At 38.8% G+C, this 21,521-nt stretch overlaps 2 protein-coding genes across 5 annotated transcripts in view; one reads left to right on the top strand and one right to left on the bottom strand.

Annotated features, from left to right (window-relative positions):
* The window catches only part of DSG3 (desmoglein 3), a 34,615-nt gene extending 19,596 nt beyond the window's left edge, over positions 1-15,019 (top strand). The window contains 7 exon segments of the mRNA XM_032595449.1: positions 300-439; positions 1,861-2,085; positions 3,686-3,943; positions 10,843-10,982; positions 11,505-11,568; positions 12,945-13,192; positions 14,336-15,019. Of these exon segments, the coding sequence (XP_032451340.1) occupies positions 300-439; positions 1,861-2,085; positions 3,686-3,943; positions 10,843-10,982; positions 11,505-11,568; positions 12,945-13,192; positions 14,336-14,953 (1,693 nt within the window). The 3' untranslated portion in view covers positions 14,954-15,019.
* The window catches only part of DSC1 (desmocollin 1), a 360,764-nt gene that overhangs the window by 328,022 nt on the left and 11,221 nt on the right, over positions 1-21,521 (bottom strand). The window lies entirely within an intron of this gene.

The following is a 21,521-nucleotide window of genomic DNA, read 5'->3' as shown; positions in this document are numbered from 1 at the left end:
ACCTTGGTACACAGCACCTACAAAACATACATGACCCAATATAAGAACACCATGCAGACTAGTTAGTGTAAGAGCAAGGACACAATTATTTTATTGCACAGTGTAGAAAACTGAAAAACCAGGCTAATACTTAAGGATTATGAAATACTGCTTGTCCATGCTAATATGCTGATTTTCTGCTGCCATTTCTAAAAGTATCTTTCAATGTCTTAAATTAAATATAAAATGAGTCATTTTCATTAAATAGATAAACATTCCATACTTGAAAGAAAACTATTATCTTTTCTATCATAAAACAGGTACATCATGGGACGTAATGATGGTGGTTTGCTATTCATTGATCCAAAAACTGCTCAAATCAAATTTGTCAAAAACATCGATCGGGATTCTACTTTCATAGTTAACAAGACAATCACAGCTGAGGTTCTGGCCATAGATGGTAAGAATAATATTTCAAAATGGGGCATCTGGCTCCATAGAGCATGTGATTCTTGACCTTGGGATTGTGAGTTCGAACCCCACATTGGGTGTCGAGATTACTTAAAAAATAAAAATTAAAAAATATATATTTCAATCACTTTTAGAGAAATGTTACTCCAATTGGCATTTCTTTATGAATAGATGATTATGATTACTTAACATATTAGCTCACCACTAAATACAGTTAATTATCTTCGGGGCCTTGGGTCTCAAATCTGAGGCAGTTGAACCCAAAAAAGTGAGCATTCCACCTTCTCAATAGAGTGTGTAGTACCAGTGAACTCTGTGTTCAGTCCCTGTGGTTTGCTGTGTTGAGGCAGAATCTTTAGGCCTCCAGGAATTTCTGGTTTTTAGAGGATGGATAAAGACTGATACATAATGCCTGTCAGGAAAGCTCAGCTTGAATGTGAGATGCCTTTTTGAGTTACTTATAAAGGAAGCTACTGACAGAGACCTCATGTGACTATATCACTGAACAATAAACTCTTCTGGGATGTCTTAAAAATAGCATCCATTGAGTGTTTGTGTTCCATCAAGTATAAAGAAATTGATGCCCAGGCAATAAGCAAACACAGGAAAATAAAACAAGAATAAACACCAAAAATCATGTCACCTGGAAAAACAGCAAAAAGCTACACAGGAAACAACAGAAATTATTCATATAATCCCACCACTGGGAAATTTGAGATTGTCAACATTGAAAGTTTTTTCTTCAATTAACTTCTATATCTTGGATGATAAAAATAAATCATTGTTTATTTCAAATACTTTGGCTCAAGGTTTAGAAGCAAAAATCTTTCACCTAGTGCCAGGTCCATGCACTGGCATGGAGAAATTGAAGAAAACTATTGTTTTTATGTTGATTTTATTGGTAATCAGTGAATGCATCACCTCAGAGGTCTTGGTTTCAAGCATGTTAACTTAATAGCCAATGCTACCAATTACAGTCACCAGCTAAGTTGACAAATTTAAATTTGCTTTTTACAAGATATGGAAATTAAATGACATCTTTTTACTTGTAAGAATAACAAACATAATTTCTCATGAGAAGACATACTAAGGTGGCTGCATGCAAGAGACATTTGAAAGGTTTTCTCGGGGCTCCTGGGTCACTCGGTTAAGCATCCGACTTTGGCTCAGGTCATGATCTCACGGTTCATGAGTTTAAGTCCCGCATCAGGTTCTGTGCTGATGGCTCAGAGCCTGAACCCTGCTTTCGGATTCTGTGTCTCCCTCTCTCTCTCTGCCCTTCCCCACTTGCACTCTGTCTGTCGCTCTCTCTCTCTTCAAAAATAAATAAACATTAAAAAAAAGTAAAAGATTTTCTTGGGTACATCTTATTCTGTATATTTCTTTAACTCTAAAATGTTATTCTTACAGAAAACACAGGTAAAACTTCTACAGGCACCGTATATGTTGAAGTACCCAGTTTTAATGAAAACTGTCCAACAATCGTCCTTGAAAAGACAACAATTTGTAGTTCACGGCCTTCTGTGGTTGTCTCAGCTAGACCACTAGACAATAAATATACTGGCCCCTACACATTTTCCCTGGAGGAGCAGCCTCTAAAATTGCCAGTTGTATGGAGTATCACAACACTCAATGGTGAGTAATAGGAAACTTGCTTCCGTAAATGAAAGTTGCTGCTGCTTTCTATTTCCAGATGGATAAAAGAGCTCGTTTGGGAGCAAGTGTTTTCCAAGAATAATTGAAAAAATTATTTGCAATGAAGATGTGGTCCTAGTCTCATGAATTTCTTCTCTCTTCAGAAGAGAAAAGGAATGATACAATACAATGTTAGCGCCATTTATCATTTTCTGTTTTTCGGGTGCAGTCTGTTTTACATTTTCATGCTTTTCATGTTTTATTTCTACCTCCACAGCACACCATAAAAAGAAGAGAGTCATGCATTTATTTTATTGCAGAGCTGTTTAAATTTCTAAATATATAAACTTTTCCTAACAGGGCAGATTGTGAACAGACATGAAGCACTAGACGAGTTGCCTGTCGAAGGCTCATTGGCAGTGCTACTTAGTCTGTCACTGGTCAGGAATTTTGAGAGCATGAGGGACTGAAATTCCCATTAGCCCATTAGCCAGTGAGAAAGAGTTAATCCATCCTTCCGTTTCTCCTAACTTTTATCATGCTAAACTTACATTACCTATATTTTCTAGTAGTCTCGTAGAAATAGCCATTGGACTTAATAAGTATCTTCTCATGTTTCCCCAGCTCTTTTCTGAGCCAGTCTTGCCCCCCTTCCATGAATATGCTCTATCGCGCCCTAGCCATAAGTATCAGCAATTGGGATCTTGTTCTCCACGGCCTTCTTTCCGAGGGCCTTACCGATCTTGGTAGAAGTCTCGAGCTCCAAATTACGCGTGTAGCATTTGGGTCCAAACGGGTTTACTGGCACATGGCACGTGGCCAATAAAAAGGCCGCACACAAGACATCAGAGACAGAGGAGAGCCAGCACTAGGCACACCTGCTTGGGGGAGGCTGCACAAGGCAACGGTGTGGACTGGGTGGCTCGGGCACAGTACCAAAGGGCAGGGTAGGATCGAGAGTGATCCAGTTGACACAACTCTGCAGCTTGCAAGAGCTGCTGCTGGAGCCCACTTAGAAAGGGACAACACAGCAATGGAGAATGGAGGGTGATCAATATTCACGAGACAGACAGGCAACAGGCCGTCACTTCAGAGAATCCCATACAACAACCTGCATTTGGGCACAGGGGATGCAAACTATCAGGAACAGCTGGCGTAGTGGAAGCCAAAGCAGAAACTCAGTCTTGATAAGTCAGGCATAAAAACACGAACTCAGGGGGAAGGCATACGTTCCGAGGGCCACACACCAGAGTCCAGGGAGTTGGTGCAGACATACAGGAGAGTGGTTACGTCACAGGAGGGGGGGCTTCGTGTCAACACGATACCTGCCTCCCATCATCTTTCAAGGGAAATATCAGGGTAGGACTGGGTCTTCATGAGTGACAACAGAGGCAGAAAGAAGGACAAGGAGGAAGTGCAGCCTGCTTTACCCAACTGAACCCCTTCTCACTAATAACTGCTCAAATCTCACCTTACTATCAGTCTCACTATTTGTGACCATGATGTTTAAGGCACCCCTGGTTCTGTTAGCAAAAACAGGCAGTTTGAAGGGCAAAAGACACCTTGTCCTGCTGTTGATTTGTATGATGTTTGTCTGCAGCTACTTCCGCCCTCCTTAATGCCCAGCAGCAGGTGTCTCCTGGAACGTACACCATCTCGCTCACAGTTACCGACAGTCAGGACAGACAGTGTGAGACACCAGAGAGCCTGACGCTACAAGTCTGTCAGTGTGACAACAGGGACACCTGTGGAAATTCTAACGGGCACAAAGACCCTGAACGCATAGGTGGAGGCTCATCATGGAGGCTGGGACCTGCAGCCATCGGCCTGATCTTCCTTGGTCTTCTGCTGTTGCTATGTGAGTATGCCAAAGTTAAATTCCGCTTTGGATGCGGAATCAGTCTCTGCGGAGGCATGCTGCACAGGATGCCACCTTTGCGACGTAGAGCCATTCCTTAACTGCGTTCTAGGCAAAGATAGAGGAAAGTGGCATTTTCAGGAAGAATCTGAGATATTTAAAGTTAGCATGTCATTTGCCAACAATCTATATTCATAATACAACAAAGCATGTCATACATGTTAGACATTTAGAAAACAGTGCAAGAGAATCAACAAGAAAAAATTAAAGCATGAACTTTCTACACACTGCCAGTAATGTTCATAATCAAAATAACGCCTTTATCCACAATGCACTACTTTCTAAAATGTCTTCTCCATATTAAAATCTCATGAGATTTTAAAATAGAAGGAGAACGCTGGCCAAATAAATCTAAGGAAAACCATAGAGAATATAGAGGTTTGAGCTCTATAATGAACATTAATACATCAGGGGCCCTGAAAAATTATTGCTTAATCCAGCACTTCCTGAAAATAGCTTACCACCCATATACACACCCTCTTAACGGCTTTTACTTAATAAGATTAAGTTTATTGAACACATGTGGGGAAACTACACGTTTTGTTTTTCAATAAAAGCAAAATTTATTTTATTTAATGGATAGGTTTCTAAAAAGCTGCATTTAAATCAAAATCTTGTGAACCAAATAATATTTTGAATGTAATAGGTCTCTATGTAAAAGAACTTCATGGCAAACTCTTATATAAGAAAAACCTTTGAAAAATTCACAATCCCTTCCCAAATTTATTACAGAACCATAGGCTTTTAGAATAAAATGACTGTGCGTGATAATCAAGTCCACTCCAACCTCTTCACTTAAACTTTTTAAAAATCTGTGAAATACTTTCAAACCACAAAGAAGTACAGAAAATTACATGACAGTCACGCACATAGCCATCATGCAGACTTAACAGATATTAATGTTTGCTGTATTTGTTCATATCTCTTCTTATTAAAAAAAAATAGTAAGTTGTTATATTTACAACTGCGGTGTGACCTCCAGAGTCGTCCAACACACGTGGTATATTCTCCTTCCTCCTTCCTCACAAGTGTTTCCTATTTTGCAGTTATCACGCACCATGTCATTTAACAGCTGAAATTGACATACCTTTCAGTTTTTCAATATCATATTACTCGATTTCAAAACCAAATTTTCCAAGTGCATCTATGTGAGTCTCGACAAGCATCCAGCTGAAAAAGGGAACCTGATTCTGGTTTTCACGTAGTTCACAGATGTGTGTGTGTCTCAGTCTATGGAAGAAACTATACCATGATAACAGCTATCGAAGAATTTACTACCAAGGGCTATTACTGGGGCTTCACAGAATAGGAGAATCATCAATTTGTGGCTCGAAAAATGAGTCAGGTATAAGTACAAAAAGGGGAAAGTGTTTCCAAAGGGCAACAGCACTGGGCAAAAGCCAGAAAATGCTTCTGCTGTTTTAGGACTCACATGTTGGGAGGCTAACAAATGGGGAAACTGTGGACAGTAAAGGAGCTGAACCTGGAGAATGCACTGGCACCAACTTGAAAGGGCTTACATACACCTGTTACGGTGTTTGTTCCTTAAGTTATGAGAAAAAAGAGCTGCTGAACGTGTCTGAATAAAAACCTAGCAGGTTCATATTTGTGTTTTGGAAAGATAACACGGGCAGTGGTGTTTGCGCTAAATTAGAAATGAAATTACAGTTAGGAGGTTATTGTAATACTTGCAAGGAGATGATCAAAGCCAGATTCAGAGCTGTGATATGAGACTGGAAAAGAAAGGGTAAATGTGTGAGGCGTTGTTATATTTACAATATAACAATTATATTTGTTATACGTGTAATGGAGATGTACACGTAATCTCCATTACGTGGAGAAGATTTGGAGACTGATGAATATGAAGAATGGATAAGAAACCCAGCTGAACCACTGAATTCAGTTGTCACTTAAATCACTCAATGAAACTGGAAATATTAGATGAGGCACAGATACATAGAGTGGCACTGATGAGCTTAATTTTGAAATGCTGACTTTAAGGGTGTGGATAAATCATAGAGGCAGGCCATTGTACATTTGGGATTGCGGCTCCAGATGGCAATCAGAGAAGACACACTGTGTTATATTCTCACGATCACATTTGCTTCCTGTGTTGCTACCATTTGAAAAAACGCCATGTTTTGATTTTTGCGCAGGACAGAACACACATTTTTCAGACCGTAGAAATGCACTCAACACTTTGGAAAACTTTTTCTGGATACATATATAAAAACCAGATATATGTTGCAGATACAGTGACAAGCAAGATCACTAAAAGATTATTCATGCCCACCTAAAAATGCTCAGCGTACAGATGTACCTTCATCACCTTAAAAACTAATTTGTCAACTCACGGGACTCAATCCCGCACACTAACAAAGTCATGAAATTGAGAATGGCAATTTAAAAAAGCCTGTACTAGTATCATTTACATGAACATTATATTAGACTTTAAGAAAATACATCAATTATGCCCAACCTATTTTATTTATATACTTGGCCTTTTTTCATTTTGTATAGAGCTAATATACAGGACTGACCTAATTTGCATAACTGACGTAACCCATCCAAACGATACCAGCAAAAGCTCATAGCACTCACTACCCTTTCTTATACTACTAACTTATTTGATCCTCACGATAAGCTATGATATAGATCAAATGCATTCTCCCATTCTCTGGATGAATCTCTGGATGAATAGAAATGAGAAAAGATGATATAACGTATCTAGCTGGTGAGGGTTGGAGCCAAAATACAAACCCTGCAAGTCTGACTCCAGAGGCTGTGCTCTTAAACCCCTCACTAAACCACCTCTAAATGGACAGAATTCAAACGTGAGGATTCAAGAAGACTTGACAGGCCAGATGTGAGGGTGGGGTCACTGACTACCTAGCTTTCCAGGGCTTCTTTTCAAGAAAGAGTACATTTTTCTCTTGGTCCATTAGCATGAGAATGATGTTAATCTTTATTGCTGAGATGTGACAGATATGCACAGAAAGAATGAAAATTACCCTGACTGGAAGGCCCCTCCAAGCTAGAGATTCTTTTTTTTTTTTTTTTATTTTTTTTTTTATGAAATTTATTGACAAATTGGTTTCCATACAACACCCAGTGCTCATCCCAAAAGGTGCCCTCCTCAATACCCATCACCCACCCTCCCCTCCCTCCCACCCCCCATCAACCCTCAGTTTGTTCTCAGTTTTTAACAGTCTCTTATGCTTTGGCTCTCTCCCACTCTAACCTCTTTTTTTTTTTTTCCTTCCCCTCCCCCATGGGTTCCTGTTAAGTTTCTCAGGATCCACATAAGAGTGAAACCATATGGTATCTGTCTTTCTCTGTATGGCTTATTTCACTTAGCATTACACTCTCCAGTTCCATCCACGTTGCTACAAAGGGCCATATTTCATTTTTTCTCATTGCCACATAGTATTCCATTGTGTATATAAACCACAATTTCTTTATCCATTCATCAGTTGATGGACATTTAGGCTCTTTCCATAATTTGGCTATTGTTGAGAGTGCTGCTATGAACATTGGGGTACAAGTGCCCCTATGCATCAGTACTCCTGTATCCCTTGGATAAATTCCTAGCAGTGCTATTGCTGGGTCATAGGGTAGGTCTATTTTTAATTTTCTGAGGAACCTCCACACTGCTTTCCAGAGCGGCTGCACCAATTTGCATTCCCACCAACAGTGCAAGAGGGTTCCCGTTTCTCCACATCCTCTCCAGCATCTATAGTCTCCTGATTTGTTCATTTTGGCCACTCTGACTGGCGTGAGGTGATACCTGAGTGTGGTTTTGATTTGTATTTCCCTGATAAGGAGCGACGCTGAACATCTTTTCATGTGCCTGTTGGCCATCTGGATGTCTTCTTTAGAGAAGTGTCTATTCATGTTTTCTGCCCATTTCTTCACTGGGTTATTTGTTTTTCGGGTGTGGAGTTGGTGAGCTCTTTATAGATTTTAGATACTAGCCCTTTGTCCGATATGTCATTTGCAAATATCTTTTCCCATTCCGTTGGTTGCCTTTTTCGTTTTGTTGGTTGTTTCCTTTGCTGTGCAGAAGCTTTTTATCTTCATAAGGTCCCAGTAATTCACTTTTGCTTTTAATTCCCTTGCCTTTGGGGATGTGTCGAGTAAGAGATTGCTACGGCTGAGGTCAGAGAGGTCTTTTCCTGCTTTCTCCTCTAAGGTTTTGATGGTTTCCTGTCTCACATTTAGGTCCTTTATCCATTTTGAGTTTATTTTTGTAAATGGTGTGAGAAAGTGGTCTAGTTTCAACCTTCTGCATGTTGCTGTCCAGTTCTCCCAGCACCATTTGTTAAAGAGGCTGTCTTTTTTCCATTGGATGTTCTTTCCTGCTTTGTCAAAGATGAGTTGGCCATACGTTTGTGGGTCTAGTTCTGGGGTTTCTATTCTATTCCATTGGTCTGTGTGTCTGTTTTTGTGCCAATACCATGCTGTCTTGATGATGACAGCTTTGTAGTAGAGGCTAAAGTCTGGGATTGTGATGCCTCCTGCTTTGGTCTTCTTCTTCAAAATTCCTTTGGCTATTCGGGGCCTTTTGTGGTTCCATATGAATTTTAGGATTGCTTGTTCTAATTTCGAGAAGAATGCTGGTGCAATTTTGATTGGGATTGCATTGAATGTGTAGATAGCTTTGGGTAGTATTGACATTTTGACAATATTTATTTTTCCAATCCATGAGCAGGGAATGTCTTTCCATTTCTTTAAGTCTTCTTCAATTACCTTCATAAGCTTTCTATAGTTTTCAGCATACAGATCCTTTACATCTTTGGTTAGATTTATTCCTAGGTATTTTATGCTTCTTGGTGCAATTGTGAATGGGATCAGTTTCTTTATTTGTCTTTCTGTTGCTTCATTGTTAGTGTATAAGAATGCAACTGATTTCTGGACATTGATTTTGTATCCTGCAACTTTGCTGAATTCATGTATCAGTTCTAGCAGACTTTTGGTGGAGTCTATCGGATTTTCCATGTATAATATCATGTCATCTGCAAAAAGCGAAAGCTTGACTTCATCTTTGCCAATTTTGATACCTTTGATTTCCTTTTGTTGTCTGATTGCTGATGCTAGAACTTCCAGCACTATGTTAAACAACAGCGGTGAGAGTGGACATCCCTGTCGTGTTCCTGATCTCAGGGAAAAAGCTCTCAGTTTTTCCCCGTTGAGGATGATGTTAGCTGTGGGCTTTTCATAAATGGCTTTTATGATCTTTAAGTATGTTCCTTCTATCCCGACTTTCTCAAGGGTTTTTATTAAGAAAGGGTGCTGGGTTTTGTCAAAGGCCTTTTCTGCATCGATTGACAGGATCATATGGTTCTTCTCTTTTTTTTTGTTAATGTGATGTATCACGTTGATTGATTTGCGAATGTTGAACCAGCCCTGCATCCCAGGAATGAATCCCACTTGATCATGGTGAATAATTCTTTTTATATGCTGTTGAATTCGATTTGCTAGTATCTTATTGAGAATTTTTGCATCCATATTCATCAGGGATATTGGCCTGTAGTTCTCTTTTTTGACTGGGTCTCTGTCTGGTTTAGGAATCAAAGTAATACTGGCTTCATAGAATGAGTCTGGAAGTTTTCCTTCCCTTTCTATTTCTTGGAATAGCTTGAGAAGGATAGGTATTATCTCTGCTTTAAATGTCTGGTAGAACTCCCCTGGGAAGCCATCTGGTCCTGGACTCTTATTTGTTGGGAGATTTTTGATAACCGATTCAATTTCTTCGCTGGTTATGGGTCTGTTCAAGCTTTCTCTTTCCTCCTGATTGAGTTTTGGAAGAGTGTGGGTGTTCAGGAATGTGTCCATTTCTTCCAGGTTGTCCAATTTGTTGGCATATAATTTTTCATAGTATTCCCTGATAATTGTTTGTATCTCTGAGGGATTGGTTGTAATCATTCCATTTTCATTCATGATTTTATCTATTTGGGTCATCTCCCTTTTCTTTTTGAGAAGCCTGGCTAGAGGTTTGTCAATTTTGTTTATTTTTTCAAAAAACCAACTCTTGGTTTCGTTGATCTGCTCTACAGTTTTTTTAGATTCTATATTGTTTATTTCTGCTCTGATCTTTATTATTTCTCTTCTTCTGCTGGGTTTAGGCTGCCTTTGCTGTTCTGCTTCTATTTCCTTTAGGTGTGCTGTTAGATTTTGTATTTGGGATTTTTCTTGTTTCTTGAGATAGGCCTGGATTGCAATGTATTTTCCTCTCAGGACTGCCTTCGCTGCGTCCCAAAGCGTTTGGATTGTTGTATTTTCATTTTCGTTTGTTTCCATATATTTTTTGATTTCAAGCTAGAGATTCTTAAATCACAATTAAGAGTGCATTGGTATTAGCTCATCATTCTACTTGTGGAGGGAGTTTGCCGGTTAATTGCTGTTTACTAGGAGATCTGTAGAGTCCTGATTACAGGAACGTTACCCCGCCCACCTGCCAAAAATCCTGACCAATCAGGTGTGTATTCACCTGACGTAATATACATAGCTCAGCATATACAAATAAATGCAATAAAAATATATATCTACTACAGAAAAGGATTGAGGAATTGAACAACCACTTTTACCATTCATCAAACAGTCCCTGTTTTAAGAAAATACACATATCACAAGAATGATCTATCTCCTTCGGTTTCATAATTATATGAAATTTTAGGATGCTTACACTTTATTTTGTAGAAACTAATTTTTCTTTCTATTAGATGTTCCATGAGTACTGAAAATATTGTATTTTCTTTGTAACTTTTCAGACAACTGTCACGACAAATTGTTTCCAAATGACTCAAATGTTGCAATATTTTGTTTTCCTTTATAACCAGTGGCCCCTCTTCTGCTGCTGATCTGTGACTGCGGGATGGGTTCTATGGGGGGAGTGGCAGGAGGATTTATCCCAGTTCCTGATGGTTCGGAAGGAACAATTCATCAGTGGGGAATCGAAGGAGCTCAACCTGAAGACAAGGTGAGGACCCAGTTTCTAAAACATTTCAGGGCACCTGTTTGGCTCAGTCGGTTGGTCCGACTATTGATTTTGGCTCAGGTCTTGATCTCATGGGATTGAGCCCTGCTTGGAATTTTCCCTCGCCTCTCTCTCTGCCCCTCCCCTGCTCACAAATGCACTCTTTCTCTCTCTCTCTCAAAATAAATAAATAAACATTAAAAAAATATTAAAACATTTATTTCAATAACATAGAGCAAACTCAGATTTATATTCAGATAGGAAAAACAGTAGCAAGGTATAAAAATAAGACACTCCTCGATCTTTAAAGACCTCTGTGAGTCAATGTTGAAATAAATGGAACCTTTTAGGATCATAGCTCTTCAGATGTTACATCATAAAAATGGTTAGTCCTGCAATAATTTGGGCTTCTTGTAAAGTCATCTTTTGCAAACAGCCCATTTCACCCATATTGCCATGAAATTTGGTTCATTTTTAAATATATTTATTTTTGGGACATTTAAATATATTTATTTTGGTTTGCAGGAAATCACAAATATTCGTGTGCCGCCTATAACTGCCAATGGAGCCGATTTCATGGAAAATTCTGGTAAGTGAACAACAAATGGATATTTTTAAGGCAATATTGGATTAAATAAGAAATACTGAAAAATAATAAGTGCTCTAAATCATTTTCTTAATAATTTGCACATATGTACACATGCTGGGGAGATGTTACCAGTGAACAATGGGTTTCAATGAAAAGATTTACTATTAGTATATCAGTCGATTCCATGACCTAGCTCAGGTTTCAGTAAGTTCGTTGAAGTTCATTGTCCAGTGATGCCGTCATTTTTAATATCTGAAGATTTGTTATATATTTTCCAAACTTTGATAAACTGAAGTATAGCTCTCAGTCAATTACTATTTTTTTTAATTAGGAAAGAGTTCACATGTAGAAAATGTAAAGGAAAATATAGCAAATACTGTGTACCTACCACTCAACTCTGACTATTCTTAACATTGGATAATATTTGCAGTTAAACCTCACATGTGCACATCTTCTATATTGTTGCCCTTCTTCCTTCCCCAGAACTAACAATACCCCGATTTGAGTTCAAGTAACAGTTTCATATTCAAGCATAATGGGACAAGATCGTTTATGTTGTGACATAGGCGAAATTATTTATTTCTTTGGCTTACCAAATGACCATTTTATTCATATTATCTCAATGCCACAACTAAGGCATACACTGGAGGAACAAGAACTAATGCCTAATATTAAAATTTTTTCTTAATTCCACACATAGCAACAGATTGTTTTTAAATATCTAGCCTGCAAAGTCTGCATGAGATCACCCAAAATGTCTGCCTTTATCAGCTACCCCAGATCCTCACCTGCTTCTCCCGTTTTATTTACATAGCAAAAACTATATTCAGAATTCTCTAGAAAAATATAATTTTCCATGAAAGTGTAATGTAAAGGTAATAGAATAGTCATAACTCGTTAAATTTTCTTTAGGCTCCAAGACACTAAATTAGTGCCTGCTAATGTGCTTGATTATATTATGCATGTTTCCTCTTTAGTTTCCATACTACAGCAATATGACAGCTTAATTTCAATTTCTTTTTTTCCTGAAAACAAATAAGCATTGCCTTAGAAGCTTTCCATGGCTATGTGCTGAATATTCTGTTTTTACTTTATTATTTCTGGCTCTTGTCACTGAAAACCTATTTCCTGTGTATATTTTTCAATTAGTATGCTTGCAGAGCTATTTCATCTGCTAAGGTCCTCTGTTACAGCCTCATCTCCTCTGTTACTCTCACATATCAGACCATAGGATGTTCTTACCACCTCTAGTCATTTAATTGTAATTTCTCCCACTTACATACTTATTTGCTTTACTTGGCATCTGTTCAGGGATATCAAAAAACAATTTAAAAAATTACAGCATAAGATGCTACAGAATTTTCTCCCGTTTTTAGAAGTTTGTATGAATACATATGCTGGAGGGACAGTGGTGGAAGGAGCTTCGGGAATGGAACTGACCACCAAGCTTGGAGCAGCTACAGGATCTGGGGCCGCTGCAGGATTCGGCACAGGCACCGGACTTGGCATTGGTTCTGCAGGACAGTCTGGAACGATGAGAACAAGGCATTCCACTGGAGGAACCAATAAGGACTATGGGGAAGGAGCAGTAAGCATGAATTTCCTGGACTCCTATTTTTCTCAGGTAATTGGGTCGAAAACTCTGTGGCTTTGTTATCTTTACATTAGGTGTCTTTTCACTTGACTATACTTCAGTTTTGCAATTCGTTTTTGTTGTTATTTTATTTACAGCTTGTTAAAATGTAAGAAAAAAATAGGGTTCTTTGCCAAAATAATACAGATGATGTAAGGTGGCTGCCACAATGGGGCTACTAGTCAAAAGGAAAAATGGTATTTAGACACAAAGGGAGATCAAATAACAAGTGGAACTTCATCCCCCCAGCCGGAATAACAATGGAAAGCAAAATCTTTTGCATGTCAGGATCAGCAGCAACTTCTTTAGGAATACAAAGCAGCTTGCTTTGTGTTTCTTATACCATAAAGTATGCCAGAACACACATGCATAGTTTTCTGAGACAGGGTTGTAGTATTTTTCACATTTTCAAAGGAGTCTTTGCCCCCAAAAGTTGAAGAACCATTGAATAAATGACCCAAAAATAAAAGTGGGAAAAAAGAATATGATCGAAGATCGGATGAAGCGTGAGGAAGCATAGAACTGAAAGGAACAAGGGTTCAGGAACAGAGAAGACTTTAAGAGGAAGGTCTTGCCTCTTGATTGGTGCATCATTAGAACAGATTTCACACACAGCTTCAGTATCAGAGCTGGTAAGTCCTGGGATGTGGCCTGTTGCTGAGAAGGCAGATCCGGACATGGTGACTGGCAGGGAGAGCTTGTTTGGGATGAGGACTCTTGGGATTTTCTGAGTTGTGGTGTGAGCCTTAGTTAGGGGTCAGGCTCCCACAAGGTTTGGGGAGTCTAGCACTAACAGAGGTACACACAGGAAACCCCACACTTGTCCTAGTGAATAACCTCCCGGCTTTGAACACACTCGTTTTGTAGGCCTAAATCCACGTTAGTACCTTCAAAACCCAGAATTAAAACACGAGCCTAGGCCAGATTCAATTTTGAAAGAATATCAACTATACTGTTCTCCAAACACCAGATAATTTCTGTAACAAGACTGTCGATATACAAAACGTGCCTTTACTTCTATGGATTACCTAAATCACACATTCATGATCAAACCTTGAGTTCTGCGAACTGTACTGTATTCTTCAACTGACACGCTTTTAAAATTCATTTTTTTCCACTCTTCTCCACCTTTAGAAAGCATTTGCCTGTGCAGAAGAAGACGACACCCAGGAAGCAAATGACTGCTTGCTGATCTATGATAACGAAGGAATGGGTGCCCCCAGTTCTCCCGTGGGCTCTGTGGGTTGTTGCAGTTTTATTGCCGATGAGCTGGATGACAGCTTCTTGGACTCGCTTGGCCCCAAATTTAAAAAGCTTGCTGAGATTAGCCTCGGGATTGATGATGAAGCCAAACAATCTCAGCCACCTACCCAAGAAGGCCATTCTAGGATTGAACCCTGTGGCTATTCCGTAGACATCCAACAGTCAGAATCCGTTAGGGGCCAGCCTGTGCCAGGCAGTCAAGGAGCTTCCGCTTTGCCTGCTTCCGGCTCTGTTCTCCAGCCAGCCATTGCCATGCCTGACCCTTTGCAGCCTGGTAGCTATTTGGTAACAGAGACTTACTCGGCCTCTGGTTCTCTCGTGCAACCTTCCACTACAGTCTTTGAGCCGTGTCTCACACAAAATGTGATAGTGACAGAAAGAGTGATTTGTCCCATTGCCAATGTTCCCGGCAACCTACAAACTCCGGCGGAGCTATGAGGGTCACATAATACGATCAGTACAGAAGATCCTTGTTCCCGTCTGATATGACCAGAATGAACTGGAATAAACATAGCAGCTGAAGATAGATAGTTGGACCAAACTGTTCCAAGTAGCATAGCAAAGCTCACAGTATTGGTCTAATTGGGCACTAATTTGGTACTCTCATAAACTGATCATGATTAGTTTAAATTTTCTAGTTAATATCCCCAAACTGAACATGTTGTCACTCTTACTTCTCAAATACCATTCAGGTGGTAGTAAATCTTGATGTTTCTCAAAAAACCTTAAGATCGTATTCAGTGGGAAAATTTTCACTTAACAATTAACAGCTTTTAAACTTCTATTTGGGCAGTGCCAATGAAAGGTATCTGTCGCTTTAAATAAAATGCAGTGTGTTTCAGGGGATTAGGCACTTGGTGTCAAGAGCCCCAGTTCTTGTCTCTGTCACCTTTTCTTATGTCACTAATAATGATGTAAGAGTCATAAGGTCTTTGCTAAAGCATTTCGAGCTGCTTGGAAAAAGGACGTAGGTGCAGCTGAGTTTTTGCCACCTTTCTCGGTGTTGGGAGACTCTAAATGCATCTTTCGCTCAAGCTAAGGGCTATTGGCTTATGCGTTAAACTTGCTGTATGTATATTCCTCAATTCTCAAAATAAGACAGTTTTGAAATAGAAATATCATAGAACATTTAGGAAAAGTTTAGTATTGTGTAAATAATATTTTGTGTTTTTGTAAACTACTTTGAAATGATCCATCCAAAGAAAATAATTTACGTCGAGCTCCTTCCTACACCCTTCTCAGTACAAATCTTGTGTTAATAGTTCTTGAACTTTATTCTATTTTTTTTAATGTCAGTAGGTAGATGTAGCTTACGTATGACATATAACGATGTTTATTACGTTAACAATGTCCACAGACTTTGTGAGAATACAAAACATGTTTCTTCTCATAAGCAAAAGAGGCATCTGACCAGAATAGCATATGGTGAAATTTTTGAATATGTATGATAAGCACCATTTCAAGTCAAAAATGGGTATGGAAAGAGATTGTCAGTAACCTCTGTTAAGCCTCACTCCTTTTAAATAGCTTCAGAAATTTAATTCTCTAGCATAACAATGTTAGATTTAGAAGTTATGACTTCATGCACATGGCCATGATGGCAATGCAGTTCTTCAAATCATTTCTGGTCATTCAAGATCTTCAGCCTTTAGCCCAGAGAGAACATTCTGTCTGCTCATCAACATTTTTGTCTTAGCTGAGTCTTTACAAGGTCATTGTTGAGCTCCGTTATCTCTAATTGTACATAAAATACTCTTCTCTGGGTTTGTTTGTTTGTTTGCCATATTCAAAATGTATTTGTTTTTCCAGATGGAATGCAGAGTAATAAAGTGTGTTTTAACACAGAAGGATACAGTCCTGAGGCTACCTGGGTGGGTAGAGGCCTCCTAAATGTCCCTACATCTAACATTCTTCCCTCTCCCTGGCACCATGACTGACAGGAAGGTTATGTGCTAGGAAAGAAGTGTGGGCGATCTGTTCTGTCAAGACAATCCTGCTGCTTCAACAACAGCTGCAGTGTGCCCATGTTGAAGTGAGGGGACTCTGTGGAGGGAACTAGACTCTATGGAGGGAACTTGACTCTGTGGAGGGAACTAGACTCCGTGGGGGGAACTAGACTCCGTGGGGGGAACTTGACTCCGTGGAGGGAACTAGTCTCTGTGGAAGGAACTAGACTCTGTGGAGGAACTAGACTCCGTGGAGGGAACTAGACTCCGTGGGGGGAACTAGACTCCGTGGAGGGAACTAGACTCTGCGGAGCAGCTGCCAGGTCCTAAGGAAGTTGCCTTGCTGGTACCACTGGGAAGCTCGCTCTGGGGTCTAGATCACACAGGGTTGATTTGTGCCTCTATTATGCATGGGAATTAAATAATAATCATAATTATCCTTATCCCAAGTTCAAAAGTATTTTCGGAATCCTCAAAGTATTTTAATGTTGCCTCTTAAAACCCAACTTAGGTAAGTTAGAAACGTTGCTGCATTGCCAAACTGCAGAGGAATCTATGTCATGACAGCAAAGGCTATGTGAGGGGGAAGTGGAAATAAATATGCTTTCTAATAAAAATAGATTAATCTTGTCTAGGAGGTCCTAACATTGATTTGCTATGTAAAAGTGAACTCAAAGCAAAAATGTATCTGTATTTTTTCACCAAAAATAAAAATTGTTTTAAGCAAAAGAAAAAAAATTTTCAAACTGTCTTTTTACTTGATGTATTACAAATTTTAAACAGTACACCCTAAAACTTTAACAGTGTAACACTGTTACAATAAAACTGTTTGGCAACAAATTTATGGGTATTCCTTAACCATTTAGTAAAAGGGGAACTACTCTCTATAATTAATAGTTATTAAGAAATATAATGTAAATAACTGACTTACATATGTATTTGTATCACTAATTTACATCTTTTTCTAGTTGATATGTTTTTTCCATCCTCCTAGTCAGAAAGGAAATACCTGGGGACTCTGGATCTCTTCTTCACGCAGGAATGGTGCTAGCGGAGGTGCTGGATGAGGTGGGGCTGTCACTCGTTTATTATTTGTTTGGTAATTTGCAACGGTCCTTTAGACAAATGTTTTGACATTCTACAATGCTTCAGAGAGAAAAGCTGGAGTAAAGAGAAGGTAAGGTACCTAACATAATGAAAAAGGTACCACGGCTCTGGTGACAGCCATCAGTCCCAGAAGCCTGGGTTTGTCTCCCAGGACACGCCTGTTATTTTTATGTCTTCCTTCAAAGGGATGCCACAAAATAAGTATCTTCAGAACTTTAGATCTTGCTTTGGCTGACCTTCCTCATCCTTTAACTGTACAATTCACCTTGGGTGCAGACTTGCACAAGTGCAGACTTGCGGAGCAGAAACTGGATTAGAGTGGATGTTCAGTGAAGAAAAGTGGATGGCTCGACTCAGACGTTCCAGATCAACCCCAGAAGGCCATATAGGTAAATTCCAAAAATATCCCCAGATCCTCCTATTTATACAAAGTTTGAAGAATAAGAACAGCAAGGTCAATTTACCTTTACTTTCAAAAGTCAGGTGAGAGTGTGAAAAAAAAAAATGCACTCAACTGACAAGCTTCAATGCATCTAACAATTAAGAAACAAGTAAAAGTTAAAGATATTTCCTTCTGGTTATTGGCAATTCAGCACTTTCTCCACGTCTTCACTGGGTCTAAAAATGAGTAACTCTGAACCAGAGATGATATGTTTTTTGGTTTTTTAAATTTTTTTAACGTTTATTTATTATTGAGAGAGCATGAGCAGGGGAGGCGCAGAGAGAGAGGGAGACACAGAATCGGAAGCAGGCTCCAGGCCCTGAGCTGTCAGCACAGAGACCGACGCGGGGCTCAAACTCACGAACAGTGAGATCATGACCTGAGCCGCAGTTGGACGCTTAACCGACTGAGCCACCCAGGCGCCCCCAGAGATGATATGTTTTAACACTTGTTCAACAACACAGTCTGAGATCATTTTTAATTAAGGGGAATCACTGATAAGAAAAGAAGATAATTGTTTTGAATTCCAGGTGCCAGAAACCACGTTTTCCACAAGTGAAGACCGAGATTCCTTCTGTTCTGCCTGATCCCTCTGTGACAAGACATGGGCCATTCTAGGTTGGTGTCTTTGCTTTTTTTTTTTTTTTCTTTAAAAAAAAATGTAAAACAGAAAAATCTAAACACAACACAGACATGGTTAAAACTCAAGGGAATGATGTCTAAAAGAACAAGTGCAAATGGATTCAGTGACCAGAGTAGGAAGAAACTAGACACTGTTAAGAACAACCAGGTGGCCAGGAGAACTACACCTTCTAATTTAATTCTTACAGAAACCCTGATTGTAGTCAGGCAAACAGAGACCCAGAGAAGCAACTTACTTCCTTAGGGTCATTCAATAAAGTGACATAAATGTAAAGGTTTATCTATAGCAATTCGGTAGTAATAGTACATAATTATTACTCTGTCAAAATACTCTGCTTGCGTTCAGCTCTAAGACTTGGGGAGAGCATGAAAAGTTGGAAAGAATACAAAGAAAGCAGTGAAAATAATTTTTAAAAGACTAGAAATCTAGATGTAATTCTTAAGATGAAAAATGTAGTACGTTGTAGGCAAATACATCTATTTGGACATAGAGGACAGAGCAATCTATATCCATCTCTAAGATTGGGAGATAGAGGGATAAAAAGGTAAAGACAAAGGAATAGATAGAAAGAATGCAAATACATGATTGGCTACTATTTTGAAGCATTTGTGAGGTTCTTTTTCAGGGCACAATGATCTCTTCCACATTTAACAAGGAAAACAAACTACCCGAAAGTCATGGAATCTCCTTTTTCGTGAACTCCTCAAGAAGGACTTTGATAGCACACTATTTAGAAGTTATGTGACATGTAGCGAGATACAAAAATAACTTTATGGAGACAGATTTTGATTCAATATTTTATATTATGAAACGATCGCCATGATTAGTCTAGGTAACACCTGTCACCATACGTAGTTACAAAACATATTTTTCTTGTGATAAAGGCTTTTAAGGTCTACTCTCTTTACAATTTTCAACTACACAATTCAGTATTAACTGCAGTGACCAAACTGGATATTATATACCCATGACTTATTTATAACCGTAAGTTTGTACCTCTTGACCTCTTTTACCCATTTGTTCTACCCCCCACCCCCCCCACCTCTGGCAATCACCAATCTGTTCTCTGCATCTAAGAGCCTGATTTCTGCTTTATTTTGTTTCATTTTTTTAAAATCATAACTTTAAATGGATCCTTCCACCTCAGTTGTTTCCATGATTTGTGGAAAACAACACATCTGAACAACTACAACTTTTTTACTCCTCAACACTGTCTCGATTTCCACCTTCATTCCCATGAAGTGTGTGAGACCATCATATTTCAAAATTTATGCCTTGGAACATCTCTGATGTTTTCTTTGTGCTGAATTTCTCATTATTAAATTAGCCAACAGAAAATTCTGTGTGGAAACACAGAGCATCAAATTATGATAATATAAGAAAACAGTGACATTGAAAGAATAAGTATGTCCTCATTTCCTCAGAAGGCAAAGGAAGTATTTACGTTCCTTCATAATCAAGAGAGGATTGCAAAGAACTCTCTTAATTAGAAAGCAGCACAGAATCAGGTAATCTTGTATTTATGTAAAGGGATAATGACAGGTTTCCACTCCTGCAACAAGTCATTGCTACTAAGCCAAAAATGAGTATTTAAACACAAAATACAGGATTAACTTCAGTCATGTCTTCCCATATCCAACTGACTAGTGTTGATAGTAACATTTATAAGATTTATATGGTCCTAACCTGGAGGTAAAACACACACACACACACACACACACACACACACACACACACACCCCTCAAGTAAGCACATAGCTTGGCATAGCTGAAGGAGTGTCTTTCCATCATCAGACCCATGGACCAGACACTGATGTTTGGTTTGTCTTGCAGATAAAAGTTTCTGCATACAGAATTTAATATTAAATAAATAATAGATTTATTATTAAAAAGAAAAGAATCACCTAGGTTTTCCACCTAACTTTCTTGAGGTAAGGCATAATGAGAAGACCTTGTTTGGCCAAACTCTTAATTATTCTTATCCAGGGCTGACATCCACAACTTTAGGTTAGTAGAAAAATGTGTCATAGGAAATGGAGGTATTAGTCAACGAGTACAGTTTTTTTCATACAAGATGAATAAGTCCTAAAGGTCTACAGTACAGCACAAAATGTATAGTTAACAATACTGTATTGTATACTTAAAATTTTGCTAAGAGGATAAAGCTTATACCAAATGTTCTTGTCAACAACAAAAATAATAATAAATAAAAGAAAGGAAGAAAACTTTGAGAGCTGATGAATAGGTTTATGGCATAGACTGTGGTGATGGTTTCATGAGTGTATACTTAGCTCCAAACTCATCAAGTTATACACATTAATTATGTACAACTTCTTGTATGACAAAAAAATCTTCAGTGTGTGACAAACACTTACATCTAATAAGTTCTGACAGTATTTCTTTCTGCGTCTTCCCTTTTCCTCTCACCTGTTATAAATTGCTATGAATTTTTCCTCACATGTTATGGCTGCTACAGTAGAAATATAAATGGATTTTCTAACTTGCCACTCTTCCTGCATACACTTTCTTGGACCCTGCAACATCCTCTTTTGTGCTCCTCTCTGAAGATTCTTTCAAAGAGGCAAACCAACAACAAATGCTGCCAAGATGACAGAAGCTCTTCTTCTACTCTATGCAGCTCAGTTTCACACCAGAGCCTCCAGAACAAGCCAACGCATGCTATTGCTACTTCTGCCAATCCTGGCTAGGAAAGGATGTCTCCACTGAAAGAACAAGTCAGGACATGTCGCTGGGTATTTTGATAGGAAGCACTGAATTGTTGGGCAAAGAATACCTGCGAAAATTTGCACAAAATCAAAGCTACCATTCTAGGACCTATGAGAAAGTTCTAAAATTTCATTCCATCTATTAATCAATCAAAATAACTGCGCATTAGGTTGAATGATTAACAAAAGATAA

This window comes from Lynx canadensis, chromosome D3 (assembly GCF_007474595.2).
Source record: "Lynx canadensis isolate LIC74 chromosome D3, mLynCan4.pri.v2, whole genome shotgun sequence".
Taxonomy (NCBI): Eukaryota; Metazoa; Chordata; class Mammalia; order Carnivora; family Felidae; genus Lynx; species Lynx canadensis.
Note: the sequence above shows the minus strand (reverse complement) of the source record. Positions and strands in the feature narration are given on the sequence as shown.